A 19,699-nucleotide genomic window follows, 5' to 3' on the forward strand; every position below is an offset into this window, starting at 1 on the left:
AAAATCAGGCTGTTCTTTACTGGTGCTACCAAATCAGTTTCTCACATGAAATTTTATTTATAATTTCATTTTTGCTGCAAAATTTGACTTTTTAGCCTAATTATTGGACAGATGCCAGATTATTGGATTTCCACATGAAATATTCAAATAACTTGCCACTATGGTATGCTCCAAAACTTATAGGGCCAGATTTATCATTAACTCAAGTCAAAATAATGGAGTGAAAAAGTCACAAATTTTTGCACAATCGCTAAAACTACACAAAAATGTGAGACTTTATCAGCTCTGCGCTATGTTCGCCAGTTTTCTGAAAGTGGCAGTGTTTTCTTATGTAAATGAATCTCTAGTTAGATTTATTACTGCGACAATTTAAAAAGTCACAAAAAATTGCGCAATTTCACTCCAGTGAGGACCATGCTTATCTTATGCGACTTTTTCATAAAGACGTGCGATTTTTGTAAAGCCGCTTACTGAAGGATAAACTGCTACTGTCAAACCATATTTATCACAGTATTAAAGGACCATTAATAAATCTGACTTAGCCAAAAGTGACTTTAGACATATGTAAAAGTGGAGTAAGATGTAAGTGTAAGGATAAATCTGGCCCATAATATTCAATAAATGAACAAAAAACTAGAAAGTGATGTCCAGAAATATGGCAGATTATCAAACCAATACTTCTATATGGTTGTATTTCCATGTTGATGTGGACATTTTCATGGCTTGGCAGAGGGTGCGGCAGTAGCAAAGAAAGCAGATTCTCTAGGTGTAACGGCAATGTCCCCGTTCCTCGTAGAGGCTCATTTGCATATATAAAACTCAGCAATGCGGGCACATACAAACATGGGACCAGCACAGATGCCTTCAGCTGCCAAGCGCACATGTAACAGGTCAGCCATTCTTATAGGTACAAATCTACTGACAGATGCCCTTTAAAAGATACAACTTCTCTGCTTTTTATTAATCCACTCCTGGTTTTGGCTTCAAAAACTGCATAAAAAAACCTGAACATGCGGTAGCATCCATTTTTACACAACCAGGAATAAATAACACAAACTGTCAGAACCAAGAGAAAGCCATTATCTATTTTCTACTGAGGAAAATGCCTAATGGGGCTCTGAAACACATCAAGACTTTCAAGTGTGCCACCCACACTATGCCATCTAACGTCTACACTGTTATCTTACCACCATAACAGCCGAGCACCAGTCGTAACATCCGGAATCCAACACACTGTCTGCTAGTAGTAGTGCTAGGAAGATGACAGAGGCGGTTACTGCATTGCTGATCCCATTGAAATGAATGGCTCCACAACTACTCTAAAACAGGTGATCTGTAGGGAGGGGGGAAGAGTCAAACCCCTGCCCAGGGGCATTGCCGGTCAAAACATCTGGGGCTTAAAGAGGTTGTCCGGCTTCAGCTCTGAACCCGGACATACCCACAATTTCACCAGGCAGCCCCCTGGTATGAGCATCCGGGCATGTCATGCTTATATGCTCTCCTTTGTTCTGTGCTGAATCATGCAGGGCAAAAGCATTTTATGGAGTTCCGGTGACGTACCGGCCTCTCCATAAGGACTGCTAGGCGGAGGCTTCTGTCCAGCAGTGAGCCCGGTGACATCACCGGCTCTGATGGGTGGGCTTTAGAGCTACCCTAGCCTGTAAAATGGCTAGAGCAGCGCTAAAGCCTCCCAATGAGAGACGGTGATATCACCGGGAACACTGCTGGGTGGAAGCCTTCGCCTAGCAGTGTGAAAATATAAACAAAAAAGCCCTTGCATAAAATGCTCCGATGTTCATAACAGCGGGCAGCCTGGGTGAAATTGTGGGTATGTCCAGGTTCAGCTCTGAACCCAGACAACCCCTTTAAGCATTGTATCACCATCCTTAAGAGTTATTGCAGTTGAATAACTACGGCAGGACAAGGGAACCAATAGCTCTCGTGCCCCGTGGCTCACTCTCATACCACAGGCCTATGAGAGAATAGAACGGCGCAGGTGCTTGCCAAGCAAAAGACTTCAACGGGACCACCTGTGTCCAAAGCCTGGCAACTGTGTTTGCAGGTCAGAAAAGGCTGTAGTCTGCATCGCAGATGGCTGCGGGAAGTCAGGTGTTTTATTTATTTTTCTAACTGACATTGGGGGTTCAGTAAGAACTGTGGGCACTAAAAGGGGCATTAGCTACTGGGGGTACTATGTTTCCGGGCTCTGTGACTACTGGAGATACTAAAAGGGGCATTACACATACTGGGGGTACTACGTGTGTGGGGCTCTGTCAGTACTGGGGGCACTAAAAGGTGCATTACACCTACTGGGGGGTACAATGTGTGTGGGGCTCTGTAAGTACTGTGGGCACTAAAGAGGGCATTTTACATGCTAGGGGCACTCTGTGTGGGGGGCTCTTTAAATACTGGGGGCACTATGTGGGGGGGATATTCTAACTACAGGGGGGCTCTGTATGTACTAGGAGCCCTAAAATGGGCACTACACCTACTGGGGACACCATGTGTGTGTGATGGCTCTATAAGAACTGGGGCAATAAAAGGGGCATTATACCTACTAGGGGCACTATGTGGGGGGCATTATTACTAAAGGGGCACTACAAGGGGGTATGATAAGTATAGGAGGCACTAAAGTACTGGAGGAACTATAGTGGGGCATTAAGACTACTGGGGCATTACAGGCAACATTATACCTACTGTGGGCACCACAGAAGACTATTATAACTACATGGGCATTACAGCGGGCATTATACCTACTGGGGCACCACATGGGGGCATTATAACTATTGGGGCACTATAGGGAGAAATTTTAACTATTGGGGCATTATAGGGAGCACTATATAACTACTGATGCCCTACAGGGAGCAATATAACTACTGAGGCACTATAAAAGGGCCTTAATACTACTAGGGTCACTATGGGGTGGATGTATTAATACTAGGGGCACTATAGACAGCCTTATTACTACTGGGTGCACTATGATGGGCATTATGATTTGACACAATATGGAGGCCACTACTACTAACTGGGGCACGCATGGGGAGCAGTTAATTAGGTGGATTGTAGGGGGTATTATTACTAATGAGGGTAATGCTATTGGTGGGACTTTTACATTACTATGAGGGACTATCTTTTTGGCACTATAATTTCTGTAGTATATTATTTGGGGGCACTGAGGAAAACAGTGGGCACAGTATTGGGGTTGGTAACAGGATAACACTATTGCAGCACCAGAGTGAGGAGGATGATAGAAAAGTGAGAAACCCAAGACGTCTTTATGGCAAGCTCTGCATAGTTGAGATGTGGCTGAAAGAAGTTGTCATGGGCTGAATGGAGAAAATGAAGGAAGAGAAGGTCTACATCAGAGGAGATGTAACCTGTCAGGCACAGGATGTAAGAGGTGCTGTGTAGCCCTGTATGTTTGGTAGTGCTGATGTACTGTCCATCCAGCAAGTAAATTATATCGTTAGTGCTAGGGCATGTATGTGTGAAGTCGGTTATTTTGAGAATTTGGCACATGCATTGGGGATTAGGCCCTGGTTCTTTGTAAGTAGGCCATCACTATAAAATGACTGGAAGGGGAGCTAAGGGAGTGTTGATGACAGTGAGCCAGTAAATCAAAATGTGTGCCACTGTTTTTCACTCTACTAATTGTGAGCTGGTGGGGTTGGTATGTCTAGCCCTGCTTTTAAAGGAAGTCTGTCACCACATTTGAGCATATTAGACTGATCAAATAGCGTTATATGTGCCACCCAGAACTTAAAAACGGTACCTTTGTTGTATCTAATGGAGTTTTCTTTCAGCCAAAAATGAACTTTTAAGATTCTGTAAATGCGCCCTCTCAAGTGCCCAGGGCGGCGTCTCAATCGTCCGAGCCCCAGGCAGCACCTCCTCAACGGCTCATAACCCCGCCCTCCGTGTGCCTCTGCCCGCCCGTTTACTCTCCTCCTCTCTCCTTTTCCACTGCGCTACGAATTTGACCGCGCAGCCGCAGTGGAAAAGGAGAAAGGAGGAGAGTAAACGGGTGGGCAGAGGCACACGGAGGGTGGGGTTATGAGCCGTTGAGGAGGTGCTGCCTGGGGCTTGGAGGATTGAGACGCCGCCCTGGGCACTTGAGAGGGCGCATTTACAGAATCTTCATTTTTGGCTGAAAGAAAACTCTATTAGATACAACAAAGGTACCGTTTTTAAGTTCTGGGTGGCACATTTAACGCTATTTGATCAGTCTAATATGCTCAAATGTGGTGACAGACTCCCTTTAAGGCCACTGGTGCATAACGTTCACAGTTGAATAAACACATATACGATTGCATTGAGAACTTTTATTCAATATGGATATGTTGTTACCTCATTGATAGACTCCGCAATACACTGCTGTGTGAGAATACAGACCTCACCTAAGGCATGCGGAAACTAATAGGAACTTGTTATCAATGGCTGTAGCGCTTCCCAAATTTGGTAATACTGATTCAATGTTGGATACTTTTCTTCTTCTATTGTCTAACACTTGTCACAACTTTTGAACACATATTTGAAGTCAAACATCCGATTTTAAACAGATGTTGCTTATCACTTACCTGTTAATGGAAGGCTCAGATCTTGAAATTTTTCACTTTCAAATTCTCTTTCTCTCGATTTTAATACTTCCCGTCTTCCACTGATTGGACGTTTTTGATCTGAAATAATCTTCATGCCAAAACTTTCTAAATCATCACAGATTTTCCTTGCCGATGCCACTGAAGTATCGGACTTGTCATTTCTGCCTTGATGCCTAGGGCCTGTACTGGGATTTCTAAGACACTCATCGATGAACTGGTCACTAGCAATGTCATGTTCATTTCTAAATGAGTCGTTATCGATAGAGGGATCTGAAATATAGAAGGGCTTTTCACAACCTTGATCATAATTCTTCTGCTGAGGGTTGGATGAAGATTCTAACCATAGAGGGGTTTTACTTGCTGAATTACTAAGCTTTCTGCCAGTAAGCTTTTCCAGCTGTTCTTTAATCGTTAGATCATCAGGATCTGATGGAGAATGAGAACGTTCAATAGATGCCTTACTTTCTACACTTGTTAACTGTGTGCCGTTAACAGGCAATTCAAGAAGTTCATTAGTAGAGCTATTTTCATCACTGCAGGAGTCCAAATCTCTCCATAAAACATTTCCATGCGCTCGCTCTCTTTGATATACTATAGAATTGCTAGGTTCTGTCATTTTTAGATCTTCAGCAAAATCAAGTTCCTTCAATTTTGAAGATTTTTCAGAGTTATAAGCCTTTGGTAATCCAAATGACCTGGATTGTGACAAGATCTGATCATACATGTTCTTATTACTGCTATCACTAAGGTCATCTTCATCTTGATCTTTTTGAGGGCTGAGAAGAGATGGGGTGGCTGTCTTCATCTGCCCGTTTAATAGGTCAATTGTGTTGCTGTAGTCAAATACTTGGTTACCACACCCTTTCTCTAAGATACCATCAAACACCAAGGTTTCATTTTTATAGATCTTTACATGCTTCGCACCAATGTCCAGATCCTGTAAAAAAGTGTAAGTAATCTTAGTTCTAATGCAAACATTTAACAATTTACAAATCATGCATAACTACTGTATCATGTATACCCGAATACATGAATACCTGAGGACCAACGTTTCCTAGCAGTACCTTGTCCACATTGATCTGTCCTCCCTCTATTTTTGACCCCCTCCACACTACTGAAACGGCCTTACCAAAGTTACCAATGATCTGCTAACTGCCAAAGCCTTATAAATTACTTTGTGCTCTGTTACACTGGGCTTGATACCATTTGCTACTCTGTTACATTGGAATTGCTATTACAGCACTGCTACTCTGTGTTGCAACTCTGCTTTATCGCTGCATATCTCCAGATCATCATTGTATAGCGCTGATACAGCTCTGCTACTCAAGGTGTTGCAACTCTGCTTCATCGCTGCACATTCACAGCTAGATCAACCCCCTCTATAGGTGTCCTCGCCTCTGCTGCATTTGTGTTTCTGACCTGATGAACTAGCACCACTTGCTCATGCAGCTCCAGACCTCTCATCTGGACCTGAGGATTAGCGGATCCACCTTACTGGTGAGATATAACAAGAAAATATTTACATATACAGTACAGACCAAAAGTTTGGACACACCTTCTCATTCAAAGAGTTTTCTTTATTTTCATGACTATGAAAATTGTAGATTCACACTGAAGGCATCAAAACTATGAATTAACACATGTGGAATTATATTCATAACAAACAAGTGTGAAATAACTGAAAATATGCCATATTCTAGGTTCTTCAAAGTAGCCTACTTTTGCTTTGATTACTGCTTTGCACACTCTTGGCATTCTCTTGATGAGCTTCAAGAGGTAGTCCCCTGAAATGGTTTTCACTTCACAGGTGTGCCCTATCAGGTTTAATAAGTAGGATTTCTTGCCTTATAAATGGGGTTGGGATCATCAGTTGCGTTGAGGAGAAGTCAGGTGGATACACAGCTGATAGTCCTACTAAACAGACTGTTAGAATTTGTATTATGGCAAGAAAAAAGCAGCTAAGTAAAGAAAAACGAGTGGCCATCATTACTTTAAGAAATGAAGGTCAGTCAGTCAGCCGAAAAATTGGGAAAACTTTGAAAGTAAGGGCTAATTGACCATGAAGGAGAGTGATGGGGTGCTGCGCCAGATGACCTGGCCTCCACAGTCACTGGACCTGAACCCAATCGAGATGGTTTGGGGTGAGCTGGACCGCAGAGTGAAGGCAAAAGGGCCAACAAGTGCTAAGCATCTCTGGGAACTCCTTCAAGACTGTTGGAAGACCATTTCAGGGGACTACCTCTTGAAGCTCATCAAGAGAATGCCAAGAGTGTGCAAAGCAGTAATCAAAGCAAAAGGTGGCTACTTTGCAGAACCTAGAATATGAAATATTTTCAGTTGTTTCACACTTGTTTGTTATGTATATAATTCCACATGTGTTAATTCATAGTTTTGATGCCTTCATAGTCATGAAAATAAAGAAAACTCTTTGAATGAGAAGGTGTGTCCAAACTTTTGGTCTGTACTGTATATCTTCAGAAAAGCATACAAGCATTGCTTATGGTCAGGATCCTAACTTGGTCTATCTTTAGAGGGATTTTGCTATCATAGACAATCCCATCCTAAGATCCCCATGGGTCCCACTCCTGTCACCTCCAGGAAAGAGATGATTTTGATTGTGAAGACTACAGCCAGTCAGTCAATTCCCGCGCAATGGAGGCTATTGCAGCCATTCAGATGTAATACGAGGACAGCTCGAGAATAGAAGCTGATTGTACAGAGCAGTTCTCCTTCTAGCTCATAGAGGGGTCCTGAGTGGAGGTAACCTCACTCTATGTCATACATACGCCCTAGCAGGACAGGGGAAGGGATTGTCCAGCCCTAATTGATGGACTATCCTCACTACTGGATCGGCAGGGTTCCGACACCCAACACCCCCACAGTTCAGCTGCAGGAAGTCGGAACCACAGAACACAATGAACCTTGTAGTGGAAGAAGCTTGTTACTGCAGTGCTGCTCTTACTGACTTCAATGGGAATAGTACTGTAGTAACAACCTCCCTACACTTCAAGGATGAAGGCACTACACCCGAACAGCTGATTGGTAAGGATGTGGGGCCGATCAGCTAATAATGACCCATCACTTAGTAAAGGCTGGACATCCCCTTTAAGATAACCATAATGCTTTTATTTTTATCACACTTGTACTTTTTATAGTCTCATGTTTTTAAACCCTCTCATACATCACATGTACATCACCCTGAAAATGAAGGGTACTTTGAAATAAATAATACGAATTAGGAGTACGAGAGGAACTGATCTTTCAAAGGGGTTTCCAGGTTTTAATACTGGTGGCCTATGCTTAGGGTGGGACATCAATTTGTGAAAAGTGGGTGGGCTAGGACCCCAACTAACAAGCAGAGCCAAATATGAGCTGATATTTGCATTGTGCTGAAATACTGTACTGTGGGAAACTACATTTAACTGTACGTTACATATGTAAGCTCTTCTAACATGTTACATTAAATACAATTCAATGAGTCCCACTGTTAAAGTGAAGAGTGAAAGCTATGTAAATCAAGATAAAATTGTGCAAGTAAGAGATTGCAAGATAAAAGACTCTTTTAAGCTTTCATATATTCCTACAGCTTATCTTTGTGATGGGGAACATCTAAATACCCAAGTCAAGATTAGTAGAAGAATTTCCAGATAAATCTGTAATAATAAATCCACAAAATGAAAGACACTGTGTGGCATTATCTTAAATCTTCCATTTAATAAGTTCCAATGAAAGCAGGGAAAAATCAGTTTGATAACACAACTCTTTTTTCTTCCTGAACTACATACATTTACATAATACATTTCTTTTTATTTTATTTAAAAGCCTAATTGTATTTTCAATATGAAATATTTGCACAAAACTAAAAAGGAAAGCAACAGAAATGTGAGGATGTCAGGACTGTGATGTACTGTGAAAGACACAATGCCGGCAGCTAATGCACAATCAAGGCACAAGGGGATTCTTGGGGTATATCAATTTTCATATTTAATATACAAAAACTGATACAGAATAATGTCCCATCCTCAGAGGGCAGAGCAACAGGAGCATTATCATTACGTCTGTAAACTTCCCAGTACATGGCCCTCATCACTTTATTAGCCCTGCGATAAAAACAAGTAGTAAAGTAGGTTGAAATGGAACAGTCACAGGTTGTGTGGGCCGAAAAACTGATCAGATATGGATATCCCTAGAAAAAATATACAATTATTATATATATATATATATATATATATACACACACACACACACACACTGTATATATATCCCTAGTGCATGCCCATCACAAGAACAAGGGAGCCATGGACGCTTTGCGCTTTTACCAGACAGTGCTACTCTTGTCTGTGTCGTTATTTCATCTCAGCCACATTCACTTTAGGTAGAAAGATTTTGTGTACAACGGGTGAAAAAGTGACAGCTGTAGTGGCACAAGACTGCAAGCAACGCAACGCAACGGGAAGGGGGGGGGGGGGGGGGGGAGAGTACACATAAAAAGATTCATTTTAGGGATTTTCCTCACCTGACTAAATAAGATATCAAAACATTAGCACATACCAAATGTTATGTTTCATTTTGGCAAATAAACCATAATAGTCCATTAAAGGGGTTGTCTGGGTTCAGAGCTGACATACCCTTATTTTCATCCAGGCAGCCCCCCTGATGTTGGCATCGGAGCATCTCATGCTCCGATGCGCTCCCTTGCCTGCACTACATCGCGCAGGGCACGGGCTCTTTTGTTTACAATAACACAATGCTGGGCTGAAGCTTCCGCCTGGCAGTGTGTCCGATGACGTCACCGGCTCAGATGGGCGTGCTTTTGAGCTGCCCTAGCCGTTTTACTGACGTCACCGGGCTCCCTTCCATGAACTGCTCTAATGCTCAAGTCAGGATGAAAATGGAGGTATGTCCGGGTTCAGCTCAGTTTATACAAATCTAGGAAGTAGCAGGTGTCACTAACATCTACAAATGTTCACATTTTCCAGCACTAAGCTCTAATCTGTGATATGCAGGAGGGACATTAAGGTCTGTATCACAGGAGCTAGTCCATTGCGGGAATCACGATTCGTGTGCGAGTGTGATCTCTGTTTTGGACTTGCAGGAGTGAATGGCATTATACTGATTTATAATGATGTGTGCCTCTGCTTGACCTTACTTCTACAGGGTCATAGTGACAGCTTTATGTCACTACGATTCTGTATCTGTAAGATCAAGCAGATGCACACAGCATATATACCCTTTTCTGTATAGCCCTCTCTACTGGATTATACTCAGTGGACTATATTTCCTGTGCCACTTGACTATACTGGATTCCATGGACCCTTCTCCATGTACAGTGAAATGCTGGTTGGGCATTTGTGAGTATAGCCACAGTAAACTGGGGCTGTCCCTGCATCGCCAGAGCCCCGAGTGGCCAGTTCTAGTTTTACCTAGCACTATACATCTAAGGACCAGTTTGTAGTGCTTATTCTACAGACATTACTGCTGATCGCTGTGAGGGGTACGGTTGTCTGCAGATGCTACCAGAGCGTTTAGTGAAAAACTATGGGTGCATGATCACACAAACTTTGAGTATGACCATGGTTAACGGTGGTGCAAGCATAAGCATAGCCGCTGCACTAGTGCACAGATGCAGAGCAGTAGATGTATTCAGACATTGGAGTGTGTAACAATAAAGCAAGGACTGAACATAAAGCCTCTAAAGGTAAATGTCTAGAAGATGCTGGAACTCAGTGCAGGGTGTTAAACAGGAAAATAAACCGCGGCACAAATGTAATGTACATCAGGGTCAGATCTCAGCATACAGTGCCAGACACCTCAGCGTGTGGAGCTGGGAGAAAGGTGGCTCAACATTGTACGTAGGTGCAAGTGAAAAAAACGCATAGAAAAATTCCCATATACTGTATGTATGTAAATGTTACTGAGGAGGTTAAATGTGAGATAACGTTAGAAATCCAAGTGAATAACGCTGTGTTCAGCCTGTCATCAGCATTTCATTACAGGGAACAATAAATAGCTTTTAACTAAATAACAGCGTTAGATATGACAGTGTTTGGATGCGCTGCTAGGAACCTCAATTGCAGATGACTAAAAAATAGTTCTTCATGTAGTGTTCTTTTTCCCTGCAAAATGATGGACACCTTGGCGGGACTCAATAGACCCCATTATAACATATAGCTCCTTAAGTTGGTTGACCAAGGTAATTAAAATCTCGGACAAGCCCCCCAGTAGCCTACAGTAAAAAATCATGTTATTCTTTATGGCACTGGTCCGATGCTCCCGCCATTGCTTGTTTACAAACTGCAGCAGTGACATGCCAGTATATGGTACATGACGGCTGTAGCCAGTCACTGTCCTCTGTGTTCTGACGCTGAAGACAGTAATCGTCTGCAGCAGTGACATTCCATAGACCAGCATGTCACTGTACACAGCAATGGCGGGAGAACCACACCAGCGCCACAAAGAGTAACATCATTTTTTAGTTTAGGCTATTGGAGGGTTTTTCCAAGATCTTAATTACCTTGGTCAACCAACTTAACCTCCTAACAGTCACGTTAAAATTGGAAAAAACCTCCAAAAATGTCACTTTTTTTTATTGTAGATTTTTAATGAGTCTGCAGTAAATCTTGTTGGTGCACAACTCAGGGGACACTATTGCATTTTAACCCCTTAATGACATTCATTTTAGCCTTAAGGACCAGTAATATTTTCCCCTTTGTGTTCTAGCAGTCATAACTTTTTATTTATATATACATTTTTATTTTTATGGATTAGTTGTAGGTTTTTTTTAGGAGCCATTTTGGGGTATATATAGTGTATTACATAACTTTTATTATTTTATTTTTAGGGGGAAAAGATTAAAAACAGCAATTTTTACATTATTTTGTGGGATTTATTTATGGCGTTCACGGTGTGGTAAAAATAATATAATTTTATTATCTGGGTCACTACGGATGATAATACCACATTTGTATATATTTTTACTATTTTTCTCTCCTCCTGCAGCCTGTCGGCTCTGCAGCTGCGCTATCATTCTCCTCCAGACTGAGAGGGAGGGAGGGATGCTGCTTTAACTGCTCATATCTCTGGTTTGGTACTAGCTAGAGAAATGGGCTTGAAATCTGGCATTTCAAGCTTTCAGACGATACCAGAATGACAGGAATCTGTCCAGTACAGGGGCAGATATCACTGATAGAAATCGGGATGCAGTGAATACTGCTGAAAGTGAAAGTAAAAGCAGGTTTTACCCGCGATTATTCCCGACTCGATTTTTAACAGTGATTTCTCCTCTGTTGCGCAGACCGTAGCTGTCATTTTGGTCTTGGCCTGAAATACCAGCTTTCAAACAAGACCAGTTGCATGCTTCTAGCTGCTACCATTCATGAGATAGCAACATCTAAAGCAGCCCTTTCCCCTCCACTTTCTGCTCGAGCTCAGCTCAGGCAGAACAGCTAAGTACTTACAGAATAGGGGATAACTATCAGATCGGTGGGGGTCCCAACAGTAGGACCCCCACCGATCTGATCTCAAGAACAGGGGCCCCCCTGCAGGCCCCTTGCTGCGCCCCTAAAATGACCAGAGCGGCCGATTGCACATGCACATGGCCGATCCATTCATTTCTATGGGAATTCCGAAGATAGCTGAGCGCTGTACTCTGTTATCGGTAGAACTCCCATAGAAATAAACGGCGACCGGCCACTCTGGTCATTTTAGGGGAGCAGCAAGGGGACCCCATTCTCGTGATCGGTGGGGGTCTCGGCGGTAGGACCCCCACCGATCTGTGGATAGGGGATAGCTTGTAATGACCGGAATACCCCTTTAAGGAGCTATTACATGTTATAATGGGGTCTGTTAAGCCCCACCAAGGTGTCCCTAATTTAGCAGGGAAAAAAAAATAACACTACATGCAGAACTATTTTTCCGTCATCTGCAACTGAGGTTCTTAACAGCGCAACCAAACACAGTCTTTTATTGTTACCTGTAATGAAATGCTGATGACAGGCTGAACACAGCGTTATTCACTTGGATTTCTAACTTAATCTCACATTTATCCTCTTCAATAACATTTACATACATACAGTATATGTGAATCTTTCTGAGTTTTTTCACTTGCACCTACCTACAATGTTGAGCCACCTTTCCCACACCCATGAGCTGTGGAGTCTGGCACTGTATACTGTATGCTGTTTAACACCCTTCACTCAGTTCCAACAGGCATAGCGTTCAGTCCTAGCTTTATTGCTATACACCCCATTGTCTGAAAATATTAACAATTACTGCTCTGCATCCATTCACAAGTGCAGCGGCTGTGCTTATGCTTGCACCACCTTTAACAGTTGGTCATACTCAAAGTTTGTGTGATCATGCACCCATAGTTTTGCACTAAACACTCTTGCAACATCTGCAGACAACCGTATCCCTCACAGCGATCTGAAGCAATGTCTGTATAATAACCACTTTATATAATATGTCCTATTGCAAACTGGTCCTGTATGTAGTTGTATTGTAAGGGTATTTTTTAAGTAATGATTGGTTCTGTCCCTTTAATTCTGTTCCCTTTTCATATTACCATTTTGTGTGATGATGTGTTTTGTAATGTAGTACCCATCCCCTACTCTGCTGATAAGACCACATTCCTGAGTGATCTTAGAGACATGCGTGATGCACACTGGAGGAGTGGCTGATGGGACTAACTGTGGTCGGCACTAACAATTAATTGGGATTCGACCAGGCACTTCATCCTAGGTAGGATGTAAGTATTGATTTGCCCTATCTCTTGTACACCCTGGGGTGTCGGTCATGTGTTATAACTTATCAGACAGCCATGTGTTATAGCATGATCAACCAGATCCATACCCCATATTTAGGCTATTGAGGTTCATTTACTTCTTATTATTCAGTATGTGATTTGTTTGTGTTATTGTAAAATGAATCACTTAGTAAATATATTCATTCACTCAGCCTGCGTAAGCTTGTTAATTCTCAAATCTTTTGAATTCACGTCACGCTACAATAGTGCTAAAGTAAAGATAAAACTATAAGTGAAAAATACAAAAATGATCAGCACTCAGGATGGTTACCTTGAAGGTTATCCTATTCTCACTCAGTGGCAGTGTTAGGATCGTGCTGGTCGGCCCCTGTACACATTTGATATAAAGAAACTGCAGCACTCTTGTTGTCTTCAATAATCTTCCAAATGGATTCATCAAGTAACAAGCTGAACTGGATGGACATATGTCTTTTTTCAGCCTTATAAACCATGTAAGTATCTGCAACGTTTTGACTACAAACACGTGGTAACGACTGTAGTTTAAGCATTGCAGATACTTGGTGAATAAATAGAAGATTACTGAAGACAACAAGAGTGCTGCAGATTCAGTAAAACTATAACTGGCCACTCAGGGATATGGGGAGATAAATGGAACTGAAGCCAAAATGCTCATCGCCTTTCGCCACAGAACAAGCTATTGTATAAGAAAAGGATAGCCTACGACTCTTCACTAAAAAGCTGATAATAAACAATTAACACAATCCTTAACACTCAAGATATTTGTAAAAACTCCTAAAAAAATGTTGTTGCAATAAAAAAGTAAAGTTAACTTACCAATGATTCAAATCTTGTAGCCATATGTATAAAAATAGGAATCTATTTCCTGTGTTACTACGTTCTACATGGAGGGACTGCTGGTCAGCGTGTAAGATAATAAGCTGAGACTACTTACACTGAGCGTCTTGTTATAATTCCAGATCTTCACCTTGCAGATGTCAAAATCACATGACCTAGAAGGATTTCGTATCACAAAGTAAAGCTGTACAGGAGGGTGGAAGGGGCACATCCACATGTAGCATTCCTTGGTAGTCTGAAGAAGACATGAGTCAAGGTGGGTTATCTGTTATTAATACGGATCTTACAAAGTGACAGCATTTAAAGAAAAGTCACATGCAAGAAGTAGATAATGACCACACATGACACCATGATATTACCAGATTATTATGACATTAGAACAAAAATATTATCCATCCCTCAACTATTTATGCGTTTCTAAAGTAAAGTTAATTCTTTAAATATATCTTTTCTAGGGTTTGCAGAAAACGCTAAATTACCAAACACTAGGAAGTGTCAATTTCATGGAGGTGTTTATCCCGTAGTTTAGAACAGGGATGTCAGACCGGCATTTGGTCCTCTTGCATCTGATGATGTTTGGCAAAATACATAAGGCTGGAATACAGGACAGATCTTGAAACATCTGTTTGCAAAGATTTTTTTTTATTAATAGTTTTTTATCTATATGAAACACATGGAGCAAATGGTGGCCACAGATATGTGCATAGCAGCCCTTGACCTGGCCAAAAAAAAAAACACTTCAACTGCTAAGATTCAGAAGCAAAACTGCTAGTGTCCTCAGTTTCCTGTATTAAAGGACATTCGTGTATTATTGTCCAGTAATATTACTCAGGTTCCCACCGTTGTTCATGAAGGAAATATTCACAAGAGGGTCAAAAGCTAGTAATCAGGCACATTCAGGGTGACAGGCAATGCTCAGAATGGAAAGGCCCTTCATGACATAGTCAGGATGGGACATAATACCCTGGCACCTGCTGGTGCCGACACTGAGGTTTCTATAGGCAGAGAGGAAGGGGTCTTCTAATTCAAAGCAGTAACACGTCATCCACCACAGGGAGCTCAGGCATGTAAAACCATATTCAGACGACTACTAGCAGGAGCGGACTGAAAACTTAATTTGACCCTGGAAAACAACTTAAAACAGGCCCTATGTTGAAGGCAGGTCCAAATTGACAGAAAGCTGGGCAACAAAAGTAGGTGGGACCAGCAACACCATAGCGCAGCACAAAATACTGCGCCAGCAAAACCAAATACCACAGAGCAGCAAAAAATACTGCGCCAGCAAAACCAAATACCACAGCGCAGCACAAAATACTGCTGCCCCCACTGTATAAACTGTATTGCCATCCTCAGGAAGGCTCCTGTGGCCACCGGCCATGTGGATAAGTACCTGATACTCCTAACAGTAGTTCATGCTGAGAGCATTAGATCGTCATGTACCTGGCCAGCGGCCGGGAGGGCCAAGGAGGGCTAGGGTGGCCCCCTGGACATTGGCCCACCGGGAAATTTCGCTGTAGAGTCCATGGCCAGTCCACCCCTGACTACTAGAACAAGTGTCCCAGCATGTAGAACCACATGCTGACCACATAGCTGGAGATGATGCCTTGGTGAGAAGTGTTTAGTTACACAATTCTCCATTTCCTTTCCTCCAGAAAAAGATACCAAAGGTCCTTTACATACATTGATGAAACCTGTATTAAAGGGATTGTACTAAGTGATGACCTATACTGACATCAATGGGAGCAGTGCTGCAGAAACAAGCTTCCTCCACTACAGTTGACAGTGCTGTGTAGTTCCTGGGGCGGCACCTGAACAGCTGATCGGGGAACAGGGTATTGGATGGTCATCGATCCGCTAATAATGGCCTAAACTGAACCTTTAATGTCCTGATACTAAAGGAAATCACCTGAGCACCAGTAACAGCGTATTTATGAGGAAACTGGTTTCTTGGCTTCACTATCAAAGTTTAAAAAATAGCACTTTTAAACATCCCTGCTGATCCAATATTGCTAGTAGTGTTGTTGTGCCAACCCAGCAAGTGACCACTGCAGCCAATCACGTACCCTACATAATGGCATCCCTACTGCAGGCTGAGCACTGCATTCTCAAATTTATTTTTTTATATGTAGTCTTTATAGGTCTCATGGTGGGACTACAAGTGTGAAGAGACCTTTACATGTTGCATTATTTTATTAGTTGTTTGATCTTCTGGAAAATGTTAGGTTCTTCCACTTTCATATTATTTTTAAATGCATTTTTGTCCTTTGCTGAAGGAATTTCCCCAAACTGCCAAAACCGTTTTTTTACACATACAATGTAAATTTCAATCATGCTGCACATTGGAAGTCTGCAAATGCTTTTGCAAATCCTGTGCAAAAACGCAGCTTTTGTGTAGAATACCTACAACTTATCACCAAAGAACTACCGAGCAGAAGAGCAGAAAGCAGGGATGTGTCATGCAGTATATGAACATAACTGGACGCCCTAATGTGACCTATGCTACCACCAAACACTGATGCTTCAGTCCAACACTTGTGGATTTATGTGTCCTCAATGCTGAGCTAAGACATGAGTGATCTACTCAGGATCTGTCCATAGATCTTTTTCTAGGGTTTAAACTATAACTTTCAATGAAAAATAGAAAATGATGATCAGTAAATTGCAACTTTTAATAAAGAAAAAAGATACCTGAGATTTTCCATTAACTAAACAATGAAGGTCTCCAGGAAAATCTGCATTTCTTATGTCCACATCATGAGGAGAAACATATATTTTCTGATCCTTCAGATTGAAGAACTGAATCTCAGTCAACCCCACACTGTAAGGATTTCCCCAGTTGGATAGAATTTCCACAGTTATGTAGATGGCATTGGTATCTGCTGATGGTGAACAGGCCTAAAACATACAAGAACATGATATCGTTAACATTGGCTAATGATAAAATTATCAAGGTTTTTACACACAATGATTCTGCATTATATACTGAAATGCATACAATGTAACATTTATTATATATATATATATACAGTACAGACCAAAAGTTTGGACACACCTTCTCATTCAAAGAGTTTTCTTTATTTTCATCACTATGAAGGCATCAAAACTATGAATTAACACATGTGGAATTATATACATAACAAACAAGTGTGAAACAACTGAAAATATGTCATATTCTAGGTTCTTCAAAGTAGCCACCTTTTGCTTTGATTACTGCTTTGCACACTCTTGGCATTCTCTTGAGCTTCAAGAGGTAGTCCCCTGAAATGGTTTTCACTTCACAGGTGTGCCCTGTCAGGTTTAATAAGTGGTATTTCTTGCCTTATAAATGGGGTTGGGACCATCAGTTGCGTTGAGGAGAAGTCAGGTGGATACACAGCTGATAGTCCTACTGAATAGACTGTTAGATATTGTATTATAGCAAGAAAAAAGCTACTAAGTAAAGAAAAACGAGTGGCCATCATTACTTTAAGAAATGAAGGTCAGTCAGTCAGCCGAAAAATTGGGAAAACTTTGAAAGTAAGGGCTATTTGACCATGAAGGAGAGTGATGGGGTGCTGCGCCAGATGACCTGGCCTCCACAGTCACTGGACCTGAACCCAATCGAGATGGTTTGGGGTGAGCTGGACCGCAGAGTAAAGGCAAAAGGGCCAACAAGTGCTAAGCATCTCTGGAAACTCCTTCAAGACTGTTGGAAGACCATTTCAGGGGACTACCTCTTGAAGCTCATCAAGAGAATGCCAAGAGTGTGCAAAGCAGTAATCAAAGCAAAAGGTGGCTACTTTGAAGAACCTAGAATATGACATATTTTGAGTTGTTTCACACTTGTTTGTTATGTGTATAATTCCACATGTGTTAATTCATAGTTTTGATGCCTTCATAGTCATGAAAATAAAGAAAACTCTTTGAATGAGAAGGTGTGTCCAAACTTTTGGTCTGTACTGTAATATATATATATATAGTGAAGAAAGACGGACAGCACTCCAGATAAAAAAGCAATGGTTTTTATTCACCCATGTGGATGGCAACGTTTCAGCTCATACAAGAGCCTTTTTCAAGCAATGAACACAGTGTATGCTGGGGTATATATAGTCCAACCCCTATGACATCACAATACAATCAATCAACAACAATGTATAAAGATAAAGTGCAAAAGTGCATATATCATGTCAAAATACATAGACAAAAGTGCATTACTCATGAGCGAAAAATCGCAACAATGTTATATCCAAAAATACAGTATAAGGTATATATAATATGTCATAAAGTGCAATGATTAGTAAGTGAGTACAGGTGCACAAAATGTGGGAGGAACGAGAAAAGATGATGCTGCAAAGGGGAGGGGAAAGCGGTGACATACCCAGCGTTATTCCCTGTGCCAAACATGTCGCATACCGCCAAATCCGGCGTTCCGATGGAGACACTGCGCAGGCGCCAGGAAGCATTAAGGTCACGGCATGATGTCATCACAAGTCATTGCGGAAGCATGGGCACAACTGTTGAACCGCTCGGTCGGCCATTTTGCAAAAGGTCAAAGCCTCCCAACATTGTGTGTGCGCATGTCCATGTAAAAAGATGGACAGGACAGCCCAGCACGGAAAATATGCCGTGTTCTATGGCATAGATCCATGGGGGACAAGGGAGAGGCTGTGGCTCAACAGAGATACAGACCCACCTTCCATGCGGGCAAAATATAGTAGTGACCACAACGGAGTGATATGTGATATGCGTCTCTCCCTTGGTGATACATAGTGTATTATGAACACTATTAAGCCATCTTTTTTTACTTTCTTTCGCTTTTTATTTTCACAGACAAGAATGATGCTGCGGGATCGAGAAGTGGGACGTACCCTGTGTACCTATATCGTGCCTACATGTCTCTATTAGTCGACATGATTGCTTTTAGCTTTGCTTTATTTTTTCAAGTTATGTTAGTAATACACTCTTGCTGTGTCCATCAGCCTCTGATACTTCACATTGTGTGTCATATATTGGTGGTGATCTCATGAGGGATTTGACGGGCTACATAAATAATGACCGCGACGGATCCCGTTGTGGTCACTACTATATTTTGCCCGCATGGAAGGTGGGTCTGTATCTCTGTTGAGCCGCAGCCTCTCCATTGTCCCCCATGGATCTATGCCATAGAACACGGCATATTTTCCGTGCTGGGCTGTCCTGTCCATCTTTTTACATGGACATGCGCACACACAATGTTGGGAGGCTTTGACCTTTTGCAAAATGGCCGACCGAGCGGTTCAACAGTTGTGCGCATGCTCCCGCAATGACTTGTGATGACATCATGCCGTGACCTTAATGCTTCCTGGCGCCTGCGCAGTGTCTCCATCGGAACGCCGGATTCGGCGGTATGCGACATGTTTGGCACAGAGAATAACGCTGGGTATGTCACCGCTTTCCCCTCCCCTTTGCAGCTTTTCTCGTTCCTCCCACATTTTCTGCACCTGTACTCACTTACTAATCATTG

At 42.0% G+C, this 19,699-nt stretch overlaps 1 protein-coding gene across 2 annotated transcripts in view; it reads right to left on the bottom strand.

Annotated features, from left to right (window-relative positions):
• Positions 1–19,699, bottom strand: part of LOC121008919 (katanin interacting protein) — a 311,559-nt gene that overhangs the window by 180,229 nt on the left and 111,631 nt on the right. For both annotated transcript variants that reach the window (XM_040441686.1, XM_040441685.1), the window contains 3 exons: positions 16,906–17,112; positions 14,315–14,452; positions 4,578–5,535 (listed from right to left, as the gene is read on the bottom strand). In XM_040441686.1, the coding sequence (XP_040297620.1) occupies positions 4,578–5,535; positions 14,315–14,452; positions 16,906–17,112 (1,303 nt within the window). The remainder of the gene's footprint in view (positions 1–4,577; positions 5,536–14,314; positions 14,453–16,905; positions 17,113–19,699) is intronic.

The sequence above is a fragment of the Bufo bufo genome, chromosome 7 (assembly GCF_905171765.1).
Source record: "Bufo bufo chromosome 7, aBufBuf1.1, whole genome shotgun sequence".
NCBI lineage: Eukaryota > Metazoa > Chordata > Amphibia > Anura > Bufonidae > Bufo > Bufo bufo.